The sequence below is a fragment of the Genypterus blacodes genome, unplaced genomic scaffold (assembly GCF_046128005.1).
Source record: "Genypterus blacodes isolate CSIRO-AG114 ecotype Tasmania unplaced genomic scaffold, CSIRO-AGI_Gbla_v1 ptg000011l_1, whole genome shotgun sequence".
Lineage (NCBI taxonomy): Eukaryota > Metazoa > Chordata > Actinopteri > Ophidiiformes > Ophidiidae > Genypterus > Genypterus blacodes.
The window spans coordinates 1,891,620-1,910,539 of record NW_027466825.1 but is presented as its reverse complement, the minus strand read 5'-3'; the positions used below and the strand labels follow the sequence as shown (position 1 = coordinate 1,910,539).

Sequence of the window (18,920 nt, the reverse complement as noted above, 5' to 3'; positions counted from 1 at the left end):
CAAGTAAACCTTTACAGTGTACATTGTGTTTTTTTCTTTCTTCGCTTTTGAATTCGCATGGCTTTGGTTTGCTCTGATTTTATATGAGCACATCACACCCTCCACATGGGGTGATTTTATTATGAGAAACGAACAAAGTGTTTCTGGAAGAATATATATTCTGTTACAGTTTGAACCTATGGCTGTACTTTATTTTGTACATGAAAGTTTTTACACTATGTGAGCTCATTTGTATTTTTTTTCTCCGTTGATGAGGTTTATAATTGAAGCGTTGACTTTAATCCACCAGATATACACCTCTTTACTTTGAACACTACATTTAATGTCTCTTGTATTCTTGTTCAGAATGCACAAATACATCTTTTGCAATGCTAAAAATGTGTGAAATGTTATTTCTTGCACTTAAAGGGTGTGACTTTCGCCCTGAAAAATACGTTTTTTTTCTTTCTTTCTTAATACGTTTATAGTTATGTTCTGATAACACTTCAATAGCAGCATGAAGTTTCCTTAAATCTCATTAAACAATATTTGATAGATCAGTACAGATAACACAACTGAAGTGGCCCTATAGGTTGAACTGTCTCACAGTAGTCATGTGGTTCGGGGAAGCCGATCTCTTCCGGAAAGAGCCGAGCTGTGACGCCGAGCAGCAGCCGTAGCGACGCTTGTTGGAGTTTAGACAAGCGGAGGGAGCAAAATGGCGGACGAAGATATTACGCTTGATGGAAAACCTCTACAATCGCTCCGAGTAGCCGATTTGAAAGCCGCTCTGGAGCAAAGAAACCTTCCGAAAAACGGGCAGAAAAATGCACTCGTAAAGAGACTGAAAGGGGTAAGTTTTCGACGGTGTTATGGACGCCTGGGTCGAGTCTTGCTAAGTTCAGCAGGAGGCGAGAGGCGGTGGGGGGTTAACAGTAGAGGCCGTAACGGTGTGTGGGCTCTGAAGCGGGAATACATAAACCAACTGCTACGCGTAATTATTCACAAACAACTCTTTTTGTTTTCGGTTGTGGTTGACGTCGTTTCGAAACAAGCAACTAACCGAGTTCGGACTTAATTCGTAACTATTTGTTGCACCGTGTTGCACACAGTTGAAGTGTGCACCTGTCAAGTCGAGGCCTAAGCAGCCGCACATAGTGTACAGTAGATGGTCGTGACCGCGCTCTGCTTGTGTGTGTGTGTGTGTTGGGGGTGACGGGGGCGCGCATCGATATGTAAACATACAGTATGTTAGTGCTTCGTCTTATTTATTTGTCCGCCCCGGTTTCGTCTCAGATTATTTTTGCTCATCGTTGCTGTTGTTTCAGAAAGACGTTAATTCTGCAAACAAGATCGGGGACTGTGCAGCTTCGAAATAACGTGCATATAATCACACTCATGGGGAAATTCGTATGCTGCAACATCTTATAATATAATATTAGGGTATAAAATATATCTGAAAGTACGCTGTGGTCAACTATGCCTCTGATACTCTGTTGGTTGGGTCAGTTCCGGTTTCATTTGCATCCATTCAAAACACTTGTTTGCATTGGTTAAGGGCTTAGATGGTAACAAACTATCGCCTGTGAATGGTGCATTTACTTCCCGTCGGATTCACGGCCAGTCACTATATTAGCACCTAAAACAGAAAGTGATGGACTAAAAATAAAAAACTATGCAGTGGAGCTTTGTTGAAGCTGACATCCTGGATCTTAATCAGTTGATGTGCATGTGAAAGGTGAAAGAAATGTCTTTGTTAGTTAGTTGTTTGCACTTAAGGGTAGTTGCACTGTTACTGTTTGGCCCGTGCACGTAAATGGGTCAAACATACAAATAAACCTCTGAAGGTAAATAAGTTAAGGACACACAAAACTCAGATGTGTACAACAATCTATTTTAAGACTGTTTTTATCAATTAATTGTTTTTTCTGCATATTGCGGAAAAGAAAACGGCTGTAAAATACCATAAATAGTGTTGTTATGAAATACTGTTAAATGTGGTAGTTGTATCTCCATATTTCAAGAAAGCTGAAGCTCAATTTGTTTTGTTTTTTCACTTATAAAGCTATAGTTGTTTTTGAAGGAAGTTGTTTATCATCCAAAATACATTTTCAACATAATAATTGCAAATGGCTCATACTGTTCCTGGAGTGGCCTTTATTTTACATGTTTTAAAAGCGTTACTGTCTTTTTTTGCTGCAGGCTCTGATGCTGGAGAACCTGCAGAAGTCCTCCTCTTCTCACAGTGGTCTGCAGCCTAACTCCCAGGTAAGACTTTCAAAAATACAGTTCAGTTTTTACAGCTTTAAACAACGTTAGGCTGGCCGGACGATAAATAGTTAGTTCTGTAGAGCAGAAGTTGTATAGGGTCCCTGTTCTTTGTTACTTTTTGGAACAATGAAAACTAGTCAAATGTCCAAATGTGGGTTCAGGCTTGATATGGATTAAACCTGGTCATTTTGAATTCAAACACAGTATGCAATTTTATATCAGTAATACAAATGGATTCAGATAAATTGACATTGTTGAATGTTGGTGCCGATTACCTGTAACAGCAAGTCATACATGTGTGAGTGTTGCTGTCTGTTCAATCGTATGTAACTTTCAGGAAATTGTCTTGTCTTGTCTGGCAGATAGGGGAAGAGATGAGCCAGAACAGCTTCATAAAGCAATACTTGGCCAAACAGCAGGAGCTCCTGCGCCAGAGACTGGAGAGAGAGGCTCAGCAGGAAGAAGAGGCTGATGGTAAGACACGCACATGAACACGCGTAATCACTAAACAGTGGACACAGTCTCTGCCAAACAAACAATGGTCCCTTAAGTAAATGGTGCTAGACAGGTTTTTGTTTTTCTCCTGCTCCTACTTTTTCATACACACGGTGGACGCGTTCATTTGTACCGTTCAAACTTTTGAACAAAGCTGAACGCATAGCATTTATGTCTCAGAATCCAGGCTTCATTCAGCCTTTGATGAAAGGGCTCATAAATATGTAAATTCATTTAAGTAAGCCCTAATTAATCAATGAATATGGGTCATTTTGGGGATCTTGAGAGGTTAGGGAGTCACTTAACAGATGTGCTCATATTTGTGCTCATATTTTCACCTCATATTAAAATTACTAGGTAAGCTAATGTGAGCTTAGGTGAGCTAATATGAAGTTAGATATCTAACAACCTCAACCAAGAGCATAGACAATGTTAAGAAAAGGTTCAGTGTTCCTTTGGTTCACACAGACATTGGCTCTGTTTAGGAATCAGTGGGTCATTCCTAATCCCTGTCAGACCTCTGACCTCTACCTTGTGTCTCTCGTGTGACAGAGAGCCCAGCAGTGCAGGAGGAAGAAGACGACCACATGGAAGAGAATAACAGCTCTAGCTTCATGTCTGACAAGGTTAGTAACGTCCACGCAAACACAAAGGGAAGGACAACCACAAATGTTTCCCCACAGAATGGAGGACACTAATGCACAGTTACTGGGAATCATCAGATCATGTTAGGGAAATGTTTCCCTCACATGTTTATGTGTCATAGGAGATTTTCCTACAAAGATGAAGGATGTTGCCAATTATTTTCTTTCAGTGTCAATGTGTTTGGTGATTGGTCCCATGGAAGAGTCATTACATTTCAAAGTATACTTTACTGTAACTAACTGGACAAATAGAGGAAATTCATGTACTCACCTCCAGGGAAGTATGTCCTCTGTCATGCTGACTCTTATTTGTTCACAGCTGCATCGCCCTCTACCCTCCCAGCCTCCACTGTCCAGGGCAGTGGAGCATGGAGAAGTGGGCCCACTGGTGGGTCATGGGATGACATCACGCAGGCCGGACTTAGGCCAAGGCTCGTCCATCCACCGACAGGAGTACTCCGACGCTCCAGGAGCTTGGATGCAACGAGCCCCTCATCATCCGGGACAAAAGGAGCCATTAGCCCCCTCTCCACCCCGTGCGGTAGCCTCCCTGTCAGTGAGAGTCCTGGGCCAGCCTGACCACCAAGGGCTGCCCCCTGCTGTGCCCCGAGCCCAGGAGAAGGAGGGCACTGCACCCAATGAGCCGGGATCAGCCCACCCTGTCCTCCACCTGAGTCGATCTGCTGGGGTTGCAGCAGACGGTCACCTCCACGATGACAGTGACGATGATGACGACGGCGATGATGAAAGCGAGGATGATGAGGAGTGGGGCCCCGGTCCTGGCGTAGTACAAAGAAGTGGCAGAGGTCCTTCCCGTGCTCCTCAGCCTTCCCCAAGTGCCCCATTGGCAGCTGGGAAATCCAAACGCAAACTGCAGCCGCCGCAACACATCCCACCACCGCAGGTACACCAAACTCCTATGCAGTTGCGTCACCCAACCCCACCTCCCTCTCCACCCCCTGAGCTTTCCTTTCCCCTCCCCGACACTCCCAAGCAGAGCCCCCCGGACACAGATGATCCGGAGGGAGAAGGCCCAGAAGCAGGGGCAGCTGCAGGGAGGGCATCTTTCCGGCCTCCGACCATGAAAGGACAAGATTCTGACTCGAGCTCCAGATCCAGCAGTCCTGAGCCCCCTGTGAAGCGCCGGGCAGGGCCCCTGTCTCTGCTCGTCCACAAGATGGAGTCAGAGGTGGCTTTCCATTCTGCAAAGGCCACCTTAGATATGTCAGAAGAAGCAGCAGCACACACCGCTGACGGAGCTGCCATGTCTGTTGGGGCTACGGATCTGAGTGAATCACCGCTGCAAAAACTAGAGAAGGAGAGGCAGCAAGTGAACAGAGAGAAGGAGGAAGAAAGGCGCCTGAAGGAAGAGAGGAAGAGAGAGCAACAACAACAGCAGCAGCAGCAGCAGGAGGAGGAGAGGGAGAAGAAAAGCCTGGAAGAGGAGAAGGAAAAGGAGAGGAGACAGTTGGAAGAGGAGCAGAAACGGCGTCAAGAAGAGGAGAGAGAGAAGGAAAGAAAACATCAGGAAGAGAAAGAAAAGCAAAGGAAACTTCAGGAAGAAGAGAAAGAAAAAGAAAGAAAACATCAGCAAGCGGAGAAGGAAAAAGAGAGAAAACGCCAGCAAGACGAGAAGGAAAAAGAGAGAAGACAGCAGTATGAAGAGAACAGAAAAGTGCAACAACAGCCACTTGCTGTGAAGGCAAAGCAGGCCTCTTCATTGGTCGTGGTGGATTCAGGCTCCTCATCCGATTCTGATTCCAAATCAGACACCTCCTCACCTTCATCACAGTCCTCCTCCTCCTCCCATGATCAATCCCACCCTGCCAAGCAGATTAAGGTTAGTTATCGGTCATTTGCTGTGGCCTTGGCGGACTCGTATACACACTGCACTCTGCCGCACCGTCTAACGGGAGCTAAGACGTACTCGCAGGATTACCGTTACATACTTAAGTTGCTTTTGATTGTGTTAAATTGTTCACCCCACAGAAGGCAGATCAGGGAGAGGAGAGAGACCAAACCAACTTGAGTAACAGGGAGGAGAAGCGACACCGCGGAGAAAGGTCAGTTATAATCATTCACCTGTCTTCACTGTGCAGTGTGTTAATTATTAGTATCAATAGCTCTTTTTGTCATATTACTTAAGTGTTTCTCTTCATGGGTCTATGTTCCTTCGATTCTACTGTGTGTTCTTCTCAGATGTCCTTCATTTCATTTCTTCTTCTCCTTCCTACTTCATCGTGCTCGACTGCTGTACGTTAATCTTGTCGGCATCACGTTTGTTTGTTTTTTAATTCAGATGTACAAACATAACACACTTTGTTGAGGCTCCTTTCAGATTTAACACAGAACTGACAAATGCAGAAAAGTGTTCACTGCCCTGATGGGATATCTTCTTTTGGCTGTAGTTTTGGGGGGGAGTTGTTGTCTTTAAACCAGTGAAATGTCACTACTTCCAATCGGAAAGAGTTGGAAGGACTAAATTAAGTTGTTTTGGAGGACATTGAATAAAAACAAATGACTGTGCCCCTGCATATGTTGCCCACATTGGTTTTCACCCACTCTGACTCTAACTTCATACAGTATACTGTGATTTTATAGCAGTTCTGGGTGGTAATAATTGTAGTAGAATCGAAACTAATGTAATCTTGAGCATGGAGTCTTTGTCAGGTGATGAATCACTAAGTGGATCGTGGTGTTTAACTACATTGAGCTTGGCAGTACAACTATGAGTTTCTGTTGACAGTAGCACTTTGGCTGCTGAAAACGATTCCTCTCGCAAAATAATTTAAATTTGGGGATATTTGTCAGGGTGAAAAGAGCAGTGATATGGAAGGAGACTGGGGCAGCGTGCATCCTGAATCAGACGTAAATATACAGTACAAATGCTGTGTCACTCACGTCTCAACTATAACCGGTTGTATTTCTAAACAGGCGGTCAGCGCGGCAGCCCCCACATCGGCGTGGCTGCTGCTGGCTTTTCCTCCTGAGAATAAAAGGGTCTTAGCCCGCCCGGCCTGTCTTCCTCCCTCGCCTTTTCTTCTATACCCCTCCTTACTTGTCAGCGGCAACCGATTTTCCTTCGCCACACTCGTTCCTCTTATGTTCATTTCCCGTTTTGGAATGTGCTAGATGAATATTCGGCGTGTGAGCCGCTAACCCGGCTTTTATTTCGGAATATATGTACCGGAAGTGCTTTTTCTCTCGTTTACGTTCGCTCACTTGACGATGGTCTTGCTAACCAACATGGCCGTCTTGCATGCATTGCATCCTTGATACCGACGCAGTGCTCAGATAAGCAGACACAGAAGCAGCCGACACCGGATTTTTTTCAAACCCCGCGTCCCCGATTTCAACCCGCATCTGACCGGAATAAACGCTCAACGACAGTGTTATATTTAACCCCCGCGGGTTCCCTTCTGAGCCCGGCCAAAATGCTGTCCGAAGGCAACAAAAACGGGTAAGAGTTAGCCAGAGGGCGACAGAAGGCTTCAGGTTCGCTGGGTGCCGTTTTCATATCTCTTTAAAAAAAAAAAGCAACGGATCATCTGTCCCGACCTACCTCGCGATCGTGCCATCGGTGCTATATCGTTATCTAATCGTCCCTTTCCTCGCCGTTCAATTTCATGTCACCAGTAAATGGTGGCCTGGATTGCAGCGTGTAACCATGTTCGCCCATGTGAGCACCGGGGGTGGGGATGGTCACGGCGGTGAGAGTCTTTTGTTGGCTGAGAGGGGGGCCGGAGAGATGTGTTTTTCTTTGAGTGGGAAGTTCTCCCTAATTTGATCAGAGCTTAAAATAGGTTTACACAGAGGGAATACACTGATGAATAAGTAATGGGCTCAGATTTCATGGTGTGATGACGACAATGATGCGGACATCTGTCTTATGAATTAAACAGTGATTTCTGCCCCTTCTGTTCTTTCCTCTTGACCTCTGCATTCAATCAAAAAAGATATTGTCAGGTCTTAATGTAATATTGAACGTCTCATGCATCAGAAAGAACAGATGGGACATCCTGGCTGTACTGCTCATGCATCGTGTTGTCAAACCCACAGAAGTGTGTTTGGGTTTTTTTTTTAGGGTGTGTGGCTATAGCTGTTAATGATCTCGCTGTTGTCAAGGGAGATCATTAAAGCAGACATCTGTTAACTGTCCAGCCTGTGTGAATGGGCCCTTATGGTGTGACATAATTCTCCCAGCTGGCACCTGCACTCACTGTCTCATCTCATGGGATCTGACTGTATGACGTCTTTGATCAGGGGCCGTAGGTAGATGTGAAACCTCTTATACCACTAATAATCACTCAGGTCTAAGCTCCAAGGGGTCCGAGTGTGAATTCAATGCGAAAGGGAGGGTGAAACCTTTAATAACAATCTAATCAAACACACACTCTCACTCGCTCACTCAATCCTCGTCTGATCCGAAGGTGTTGGATTTCGAGTCGACATCTGTCATTGTGCAGGTGTGTCTGCGGCCTTTCCCCTTGGCCACACACTCGCACACAATCATCCATATCCACACCTAAAGGCGAATGGGGAGAGAGTGAGTGAGTGTGTGTGTGTGTGTGTGTGTGTGTGTGTGTGTGTGTGTGTGTGTGTGTGTGTGTGTGTGTGTGTGTGTGTGTGTGTGTGTGTGTGTGTGCGCGTGTGCGCGCGCGCGCCTTGGAGGAGGGGTGAAGACTGTCTTCCTGCCTACACTCACTGCCAGTGACTAATCTCCAGAGAAAGGGGTTGAAAAGGCTCTTCTAACCTTTTGCGTTTCAATAGCACAGACACTAGAGGCCCTTCTCTCTAAGACCCAACAAGACTGTGGCTGTGCTACCTGAAAGAGCAGAGCAGCGGTTTGACTGCGTGACGCTTTGAAAAGAGTTATTATTAGCGAGCAGAAAAGACATCGATACGGTTGTTATGGTAAAGGTGTCGGTAAATCACTGGAGGGTAGAAGTCATTTTGATATTCTTTAGTGTTTGACTTTGAGTTTTGGGTCAGAGTCTCATCTAGGTAGGTCAACATAAAAAGTAAACCTCCCTACAAACACTCCTGGATACGCTTGTGAAGTAAGAGACAGTTTTGCAGCGATAGATGTTGTTTGCTGGAGTTCAGTCGCAACATTAAACACGACCACATTTATCCAGATGAAAGTATTTCTAAATCTTTTGAGCCGTCTTAACTCCCCGATCCTGCCATCTTCAGGGTGGGAGGTTTGGATAGCGGTGATAATGGTAGGAGGATAGTCTTAGATGGAAATACAGCAGGGACGGTAGCTGGTTTTGCTCTTTGTTAGATACAGGGACTTCAGCCTGTGTGAGGTCTGACTCCATGCTTAGGTTGAGGTGTGATTTCACTGGTTTTATCTTCACAGCGGCCCGGCGTGGATCAGATGAACATCTGTGTGTGTGGTCTCGTTGGAATCAGCTGCGAGTTTGTGACTTGCGACTATTGGTCAGTTTGATGAGTGTTTGTGACCCTGGGTGTCAGTTAGCTTGTGAGTTATTTATAGTGGGCCTGACCCAGATCACTGGCCTCAAGCACCCTTCCTCTGACTCTTCCAGGGTTTTGTCTCTGTCTTCGCCTGCACATCTCTTGTCCTCTCCACTGCTTCCTCTCTGACCTTGCATTGTCCCCAGACTGTAGAGCCCATCTCCAAGTTCATGTGTTTAATCATGAATAAGTCGGATTAAGTTGATATTATTGCCCACTCCAAGTCGCTCCCTAAGGTATGGGTCGGTCTCACGAAGCCCTCGTCTCACACTGACCATCTCCTCCTGCAGGGAGGTGTCGGAGCCCAGTGCAGCTGCTGTGACAGAGGTGGAGCCAGACTCTGAGAGCACCATGGCCCAGCAACCGGCGTCCGGGGCCGAGCCAGAGAACAGCGAGGGCCGCCTGGAGGAGGTAAGGTCACCGGGGTCGGGGTTTCCGTGGACTTTGTTCTGTGTCCCACTAACTTGCCTTCTCGTTCACTTATAAGCATGTGTAGCTTATCAGCATACGTTGAGTGGGTCACTCAACTTCAACACAAGCCCTAAGATTGTAACCCTTAGGGATGCGTTTGGCATCTGTCGAGATTGGTAACACTTTGAGTGATGTTTGACATTCCTACAAAGATAAGGGAAGGGAACCAGTCGGGGTTTGTGTTGAAGTTGGATTCGGGATGGTTAGGAATAAACTAATCCCTCCCATCTTAATTTCAGTGCAGCGTATTACTCCTGACTACCTCATTCACCTAGACCATCTGTGTGCCGGCCCCGCAGAGGGTTGTTTAGTGCCGATGCTGCTGGAATGCAAGTGGGGATTGGTGATACCGCGTTAAAGTAGACGTCCATACCGCGCAGAGTGCATGCTACTCATATCACTGTCTGTGTGTCGGTGTGCGTGTGTGAGGAAGAGAGAGAGAGAGAGAGAGAAAGTGAATTTACCGTTTCTTTAATTATTAAAGAGAAAACGATTGTTGCCATGGAGGATATTTCCTTTAGTATTAGTAACTGGTCTGAGTACACAGTACAGAACGTTGCCTACACAGTAGACACATTGGAACTCTAATCAAAATTACCCGACGTGAGTTAACAATCAATGTTTTGGAATATGTATGGGTCTCTTGGAGCCAGCAGGGTTTTGAAAACAGTCCTTACAGTGTGTGTGTGGGTGTGGGATTTGCTTCCCTCTTGGGTCTGCATGAGTAATGGACCTGACAGTGTATAGAGATGCATCAGAGCTCCTTTCTGCTGCTGACTTCACCCTGTTCTTATTCTCTGTGATCTATCTATCTATCTATCTATCTATCTATCTATCTATCTTTCTATCTCTCTATCTCTCTATCTCTCTATCTCTCTCTCTCTCTCTCTCTCTCTACCTCTCCACCCACTTTCCATCTTTTGCCTGTGTATCCCATCATGAACGCTTTTCTCTCACTATATGTATTGATGGTGTGATTGCTGTTTAAAACCCCATTGATTGCTTTGTTATGAAGGTGCCCATGCCTCTTCCATTGCCCCTAATGGTACCTGCTGCGTACTACTACTACTACTACTACTACCACCACCACCACCACCAACACCACCACCACCACCACCACCTCCTCCACTCCTTCTCCTACTCCTACAACTCCTGTCCCGCTATGCCCGCGTGCCTCGCTGGTACCTGAGTTAGGGCCAGAGTCTGCACACCCGTGGCATTGAGTAAAGAAAGAGCCCTGAGCCTGCAGGGCTACGCTCGTATTCCTCCAGTGATGCGCTGAGCCAGCAGGAAACTGGAGTTTTTCATCAGACCGCCGCTGACAGCCGCGGCAGCCATAGTAACTGCAGCAGCCCGCAGTTGTCATGGTAACCCTGCCCCGGGGTTTGGGAGCCCGTGTGCTTATCTGAACTGAACTGGACTATACTGTGCGGTGGTAATGAATGCTGGAGTGAGAGACGGGGGGGGCTGTAACTATGTCTAAGGAACCCCCCTCCCCTCCTCTTCCTTTGCCTCTCCCATCTGCCATTTTGTGGACAGTTAGAATCTGCAAGTGTCTCCCTACAACAACTCCATCACCAAGAGAAACGGCAGAATTCCTCTGCTTCAGAGTGGTAAAGACTTTTTTTCTCCCGTATGCCCTCTGTTGGATGCTGGATTCTCTTAAAACACAGGCCTTCCCGCATCTATAACTTTATCTGTAATCCTGCACTGCCCCCTACTGCCAGGATGGAGTTACTGCAGTGTGCTGGCCTCAACTGGGAACTCTTGATCGAAACCATTCATTGATCTGGATTTGAGCATCTTTGTTTTGAGTTTTAAATCGCAATTCATCAGGAGAACTGAAGCAATGTTCTTGAGATTGAACTTCATGGGAGTGTTGGATTGGAAAGCTTTGTGCGACATGACATTGGGGATTTTCACTCTCATTTGCCTTCCTCTTTCAAGTAACCTGTCTCACCGTGCTCAGTGTGGTGTGAGGGTAACTGAGTCCACAGCCATTCACAAGAGAAGTGTGGCCCTGAACTCAGCACCAACACCACTTCAACAGAGACTACAAAGGACATTATGCCAAGGTCAAGGCCCGTGAGCCACAGTGAGACGTTCATCATCCACACTCGAGGATCAGAAATGATGGATATTCTTAGACGATCCTGGTCATGCTGTCAGTGAACCAGCAGTTTGCCTCGGTGGATGTTTCACCGGAAAGCAATGACGTTCAACTTCAGCTGTGGACCAAACAGATGGACAACTACTTTTTTTTGTTATTTCAGAGTCCATCCTTTCACTGTACCCACTGCGTCACGATCACCTCCTGTGTTCCATGTGAGCGCAGTGGAAGTCATGCTAACAGATGATGTCCATCAGCACATTTTTCTGGATTATTTTTCTGCCTTTATTCCCATTTAGAGACTTAAGGAAGAACGTTTCAATGCTGCTGCAAAGTGGCAAAAGCATCAACGAATGGTTTGTTGTAGCAGTTCCAGCACAACAGGCCTAATGGAATGCTAAAGACATGAACTCATACCTCATGAACAAGCAACCACGGCGCAGGACAACGAGCTGTCACCGCAGTTCAAGTGACTCAAGGCTTCATGGGGAACTCATGACACAAAAGACTGTTTTTTTTTTCTTTTTTTGAAGTTTTCACCTCACCGATCACAGACTCTTAAGCGTCCCTCGGCCCCCTCCCCCCCCCGCCCCCCCGCCCACCCCTTGTCAGAATTCATCACATGTTGAAAATCCCCCCTGGCATGCCAAAAGACTGAAATGAGACGATCAGCAGTCGATTGAGAAAAAGTCCTCCCCAGCCCCCTGCAAGACAAAAGTCCCATCCAGTGATCAGTTCCTGTGTCTACTGGCTAAGCTGCAAACTCAAACCAAGCCCTGCCCTCACTCCTCTGCCTTCTCTGATTGGACCCTTGTTGCCTAGATACAGTGCACACTGTCGTGCGGTTGGGCCATAGTCGAGCCAGTAAGGAATCGGGTGTCAATGGTACCAGGAAATGACTTGTCATTATTCCTCTATTTCAAATGTATACTTTCTTTAAAGGAATAATTATAGAAATGTCCTTCTCTTAAGATCTTTCTGGTCATAAATGAAAGTCTCCCCCCATCACCCCCATTTGAACTTTGAGCCGTCCACTATACTGTATTTGTAATTAGTATCTAGAGGCCAAATATCTACGCTAGTCACACTGTTCAACACACACTGTGGCTCTACAGTCGCCTGTTGTTCAGTGTGACGAGTCTCCCGTGTGGAGTTCAATTTAATGTCGGCAGTCCTGCAGAGATGCCTTAAGTTCTGACTGACAGTCTTCAATCCGCCTCTCCACCTCTGCTCTAGAGAACTCAGATCGGCAGACGCACAGGATAGCAACATTAGAGCTACACAGCACCACTTAAGCCCTTTCACATCATTTGTTTTGGAAAGAAGAAGAATACACACACACAGACACACACAGATCCTATGATGTTCCTAGTTTGTTTTTCCCCAATATCTCCTTCTTTTCCTCAGAGCTCTGACAGCCATTATCTCTAAATCATCTGCCACGTACTAAAACAAGGCCCAGGCTTGAGTTTCACAGGCCGGCCCCCCTCGCTTTAATGCACATCACACACTCGGCTCGTCCGTAGAAAGGCACCGCGGACCGGGGAGTGGATTGATTCCATCACACACACACACACAAGGGAGCAGCTTAATGATTGATCTCAGTGTCTTTGAGCAGAGGTGGAAGGCGGAAATGTGTCTGGAGTCTCTCTCTGTATCGACCAAGAGCCCCCCCCCCCCCTCCTTAATGTGGTCAAACTGGAGCCTTCAGGCCTCCGTTACTTTGGAAACCTCCCAGCCCTCCGCCACCACTTTTCCTGTTTTCACCTGCTCTCTTGTTGTTGTTGCCTCTGAGGTCTGGATTCTAGTTCTCATCTCACCCCACACCCCTGGGGTTTCTGTATGTTCTCTTCTGTCTCTCTGTCTTCCCAGAGCACCACGCCGAAGGCTTTCGCCGCACGCAAGATCTCCCTGACCTGTGAGTATTCCCGGTTACACGCTTCCCCTGAAACCGGGATCTTTTTCCCCGTTTGGGAATTAAATGCAAGAAGTCCAAAGAGTGACGAGGAACAAACACGTTTTGGGGAATGACTTTCTCTAGTTGTCGGAGTGTGGCGTCTTATCATTCTGCCTTCTGTACTCTTATTGTGTCCATGGCTGTCATTCTGATAAGCCCTTGTACTTCTAAGTGTTAGTAATTCATTGTATCAACATCAAAAGATTACAAATTCACACAGGGCCCGGGCCGTTACATTCAAGTCCCTTCCTGTTGCTACAAAACATGATGAATGTCTTACTTGTTTGTTGTGTATCGCCTTTAAAAGGAACATGTGTAGGAATATAGTCAGGCAAGTTCATCCTTGCAAAAACACGGAGGTGGGAATATTAATCCCCGCAGTGACGCTACAATCGTGTCGGAGCTCCTCTTTGATGTTCTGTTTCAGCCAGCAAATTATTCATATGGGAGCGTTTTCCCTCCTCCCGCCCTGACGTATCGATTTCCCCCTCTGCAGGCAGCAAGACGACTCCGGCCACAACAGAAGGAGGAGCGGGAGAATCCGAGATGGGAACTGCGGCGGGCAGGAAGAGGCGGTGGGGCTCCAGCACGGCGGTCACCGCTAAGAAACCATCCATCACCATCACCACAGACTCGCTGAAGGTACCTAGGGATAGGGAGCTGGGAGCAGGGGACAGGTTGGAGGGAAATCAAATGGGATTCATCTCCAAATGGGACAGAGATTTGGAGATGGGAGCCCAAAATATCTCGACACTGTGGTTTGGTTAGAGTAGAAGTTCACTCGTTTCAGTCGTGGAGTTCATGCGGCTGTTTCAAGGTTTACATAAACATTTTTATAGAAGCTTATACTTTCTGCTGTAAGCCTGTATTTAAACGTGACCGTGCTCATGCTAAAAACAGAGCAGAATTCCTGGGATGGGAAGGACTCTGTTCCAATAGAAATGTTTTTTGTTTGGATGGAAAGGCTCAGTTAAAGTTGGGTTCCTCTGACACTAAAACGCTGTACGTAATCCCTCGCATGCTAACATCTTCAATTAGTTGACTCTGTTAAAGACAAATTGGCTTCGACCAAGGCCCTCTTTTAAGCAAAGGGCCTAAATGTTAAAAGCTCCAGCACATTGGTGGTGAACTGGGGTGTAAATGTGAGGATTTAATTAAAATGAATCAAATGACTGGGGAGAAATTCCAACGTTCCAATTTATTTGACGTTTACTAGCTACCACATGTACTTCAAAAGGAGCGTTCCCTTTATTCCTCTGCCATCTGTTCCTCTGCCCATTCTTTTGTCCCGTTCCCCTTCACTTTCTCAATGCTGTCCTTTCTTTTTTTTTCTCCCCTCTGCCCCCCTCTGTGTTTCTTCCCACGTGTGTCTCTGTCCTCCTCCTGTCTTCAGTCTTTGATCCCAGACATCAAGGTAGGCACGGAGGCAGTGGTGGAGCTGCACCCTGAGGAACTGCAGCTCTCCGGGGACGAGGAGAACCCGGAAAGCAGCCGGGACGACCAGGACAAAGGCCTCAAGATCAGACGCACCGTCACCCAGGTGAGGAGAGCCGCTTCGCCGTCTTCAGCTGAAAAGCTGTGTCTTTAAAAGCTTGAAACGATGACGATGTGTCACACAGAAGCAATTTGTAAGTGTGCGGAACTTTTGCGTTCTCGCCTAGGTGGTCCCGAGTGACGGCCAGGAGAATGGACAGGGAAACGAGGAGGAAGAGGAGGACAAAGAGAACGAGAAAACGGACAGAGAAAAACAGCGCAGGACTTCGAAAGACAAACGGAAGAACAGTCACTCTGAAGAAGCCGCAGAGACGCAGACGTCTGTCAAGCCCGACACAGAGGCAAAGAAAGGTAAACTGCTCTGAACAGCGAATGAGACGTTTGTGGGTTCCTTGTAGGCTGGTAGAAACTGACTCGTCTCGCTCGTCCTCACGTCTCCTCCCTCTCTCTCTCCCCCACAGTCACACCCAGTGACAGCCTCGTCCGTCGCTCCATCAGTCAGCAGAAATCTGGCGTGTCGGTAACCATCGACGACCCCGTCCGCGCCGCCAGGCAGCCCTCACCTCCTCGAGGCAAAGTCTCCAACATCGTGCACGTGACCAACCTGGTGAGTATTGAGGATCCATGGAGTCCTGGACGCCGTGTTTGATTGGATGCCGCACATTCTTAGCTTGTGAACACACACACAAGGGAAGATCAAATCCACGCTTGGAAACATTTGATGAATGAGGCCCTTTGTGTTGATGCCAGTGGTAATCACATCACCATCATTCCCATAATTACAGAGAGGAAAACGCTGGTATTACTGCTGAAGTCAAGCACCTTAAGCTGGGGGAACTTCACATGACTAAACACACTGTGACAAGACGAGACATTACACATTTAATGACCGGCCTTTGCACTTTTCCTGACGCGCATCGTATAAGCAAGACGGGGCTCAAACTCGGCTAATGCTGTTGAGAAAAACAGATGTTCATATGCTGCAATAAAGCCGGGGTGAGAAGTCTCTCTCTCTCTCTCCCCCCCCCCCTTTCTTCCAAAATGATTTCCCCCTTAAATTCACTCCCATTGGTTAATCCGTTTGGGTTTAAGGTGTAAACCTGTGTCGCATGTTGTCCATGATCACGTCCCGACACGATCAAGGGCAAGCGGAGGATGAAACCGTACCTTGAACACAGGACCAGGTCGTCTCTGCTGACTTGGTTCCCTCGCTCTTATCGTGACCTCCGTTCTAACTTGAAATCACAATTGAATAACTCCCAGAGTCCTTTGCTCATCTCCCAGGTGCGACCGTTCACCCTGAGCCAGCTGAAGGAGCTGCTGAACCAGACGGGCACCTTGGTGGAAGACGGCTTCTGGATTGACAAGATCAAGTCTCACTGCTTTGTCACAGTCAGTATTCCCCACAATTAACTGTTATAGACTTTTGTTATTTAACCTTTGACCTTTCCAATACAACTTGTTTGTTGCTATTCGCCCTGGGTCCCATCCCCCTATTTTGGACACGTCCTCATTTGTCGTGTTCTATCAGACGTCTGACTCCATTCTTTGCCTCCCCCTCTCCAGTACGCTACAACAGAGGAGGCCGTCGCCACCAGAGAAGCTCTCCACGGGGTGAAATGGCCTCAGAGCAACCCCAAGGTCCTCTGCGTGGATTTCTGTGAGCAGGATGAGGTAAAGACCCGGAGAGAACAGCATGTGTGGATGGGACTCAAAATGTCACATCAGCGTTATGTGTGTTTTTATATCGGTTGTCCTCGTGTCGTCTCTTCACACTTCACATTCCATCTCTACACACCTCATGATTAACGTCCCTGCAACGTGTCTTCATTTCCCGCAGCTGGACTTTCACAAAGGCATCCTGAAGCCCGACAAGGAGGAGGAGCATGTTGTTCAGCCAGCTGGTCCTCCAAGCCGACTCCCCCCACTGATGCCCGAGAGGGATAGAGAGAGACCCCGGGACCAGGACCGCGAAAGAGACCGGGACCGGGACCGAGGCGTGGTAGGCGTGCGAGACCTGTGGGCGGAGCGGGAGAGGGAGATGGAGCGGCGAGAGCGCGCCCGCGGCGAACGGGAGTGGGACCGCGACAAGGTCCGGGAATTTGCGCGGCCGGGAGAGGAAGGTCGGCGGTCCCGATCCAGAGACAGAGAGAGGAGGAGGAGGGAGAGGGCCAAGAGCAAGGAGAGGAAGACGGATAAGAAGGGTGAGGGGAAGAATCTCTGATGGAGCTGCTGGGGATGCACTCTAATCAAATGAAGTATAATGATGTCATAGATTATTAATCCATATTCCAGACGTGGCTCAACCTTGCAGCTGGTGATGTAGTTTCTCAAAGCTGAAGGCCACCTTTATGTCTTCATACATGGAAGGTGGAGATCTTTACACACTGATGGTTCATTTCTATTCTCTCATTAGCAGAGAAAGCAGATGAGCCTCCTTCCAAAATGCTGGATGACCTTTTCCTGAAGACCAAAGCAGCTCCGTGTATATACTGGCTTCCCCTCACAGAGGAGCAGGTTGGTCTTCGTCTGTTTGAGACTCACTCTCTCATTGGTCATCACTCTTTAACTCATGTCACTAAACTGTCTTTGCCTCACTCAGGCGGCACAGAGGATTTTGGACCGTGCAGAGCGGCAAAAGGAGCGAGAGAGGATCCGCAAGGAGCGGCACGAGGAGGAGGGCAAGAAGCGCGAGGAGGAGAAAAAGGAGAAGGTGAAGGGCAGGGAGAAGGAGGGCGCCGTGAATGCGAGCAGCGGGGCGGCCGGGCGGGGAGGAGACGGGGACAGGGACAGGGACAGAGGTCGAGACAGAGAGGCTGACAAGAAGAGGGACGGACAAAGGCCCAGACGACCCTCGGTGGGCACCGGCAGCGGCCGGCGGTCTCGTAGCCGTAGCAACCCCAAGGACCGACGCCGCTGAGGGACAAATGGCTGCAGGGAAAGATAAGAGATAGAGAGGGACGCAGATTAGTGCAGGACACCGCAGACAGGAAGTCTTAGGACAGAGTGACACATTTGTCATCTCAAGTTGAGGACGTCTGTCTGCTCCTCACCACCTCTGCCCCACCGTGCTTTAATTCGTCCACTTTGACACCCATGTTGTCTTCCAGACACTCCTGCCAATTCCCAATCCCTCTCTGATGTGTTCCTAGTAAAATGACAGTTTGTGGAGTTTTCTGGCTCCTCGTCCTCTTTCTGTCCTTCTGTCTTCGAGAAGCCAAGTACCGTTCAGTCCCTTCCCCTCCTGTAGAGAGCAGCGTTCCTCCTCGTCTCCGGTTAGCGCCGTTAATCCTCCTGGGTTGAAGGCGGCGGGCGCAGAGGGCGGCGGTTAGCTGGCTCACCTCAGCGTTTTGGCTGGCTGAGGTTTGGGAACCCCGCCTCTTTATTTTAGTTCTGTGGGTGCACAGTTCCTTCCTGCTCTGAGCCCTGTAATAAAAACCCATCCAAAATAGCTCCCTGACCCTCAGAGATTTTCTAGAATCAGTTTTAGTGTTCCACTCTTCAACACTGATTTTGTTTTATAAAGTTAAACTTACTGGCAGTCGTCGTGTGAAGGAAGTCGTGTTTTTTTTTTTTTTTTACGTTTTATCAATTGTTTTTTCGGGAGGGGGGGTGTCGTTGTTCAGAGTTGCAGCAGGTGAAGTTTGCGTTTTGACCTCCTGACCCCTCAAATTGTGCGTCACGCTGATATAACAGGAAGTGAAGTTTGTCTTTAGCGGACGCAGGGAGGGGGGGGAGGAAAGACGAGGTCACAAAATAGTAACGAGGGGAGACTGGAGCCTCGGTCACCTGCACCTAAAGTTCAATCATAAGTTTCATGAGAGGATGAAATCAAAGTTTTATCTTCTGTTAAAAGTAGCTGTTAGTTTTAATATTAATTTCTTTAGTTTGAAACCTTTTGATTTTGCTTTTTTTCTCTCCTGCAAGTGCTGAATGTACCAAGAATTTAAAAATTATTAAAAGTAAATTGGTTATCAACTTGTTTGTCTCATGTGCCGTTCTTCCACCGTTAGCA

General features: G+C 47.6%; 1 protein-coding gene across 2 annotated transcripts; it reads left to right on the top strand.

Moving 5' to 3' along the window:
• Positions 1-655: 655 nt before the first annotated feature.
• On the top strand, positions 656-18,883 carry acin1b (apoptotic chromatin condensation inducer 1b). 2 transcript variants are annotated; one of them, XM_076160491.1, is made up of 17 exons: positions 656-832; positions 2,182-2,247; positions 2,613-2,724; positions 3,298-3,371; positions 3,709-5,229; positions 5,379-5,452; positions 9,164-9,284; positions 13,327-13,372; positions 13,908-14,053; positions 14,805-14,951; positions 15,073-15,256; positions 15,367-15,512; positions 16,190-16,297; positions 16,472-16,579; positions 16,746-17,109; positions 17,325-17,422; positions 17,508-18,883. In XM_076160491.1, exons 1-17 carry the CDS (start codon positions 698-700, stop codon positions 17,823-17,825), a joined length of 3,768 nt encoding a protein of 1,255 aa, XP_076016606.1. In that variant the 5' UTR covers positions 656-697; the 3' UTR covers positions 17,826-18,883. The 2 variants fall into 2 exon arrangements, with proteins under 2 accessions (XP_076016606.1, XP_076016599.1); XM_076160484.1 differs by having other exon boundaries at positions 17,322-17,422.
• The last annotated feature ends 37 nt before the right edge of the window (positions 18,884-18,920 follow it).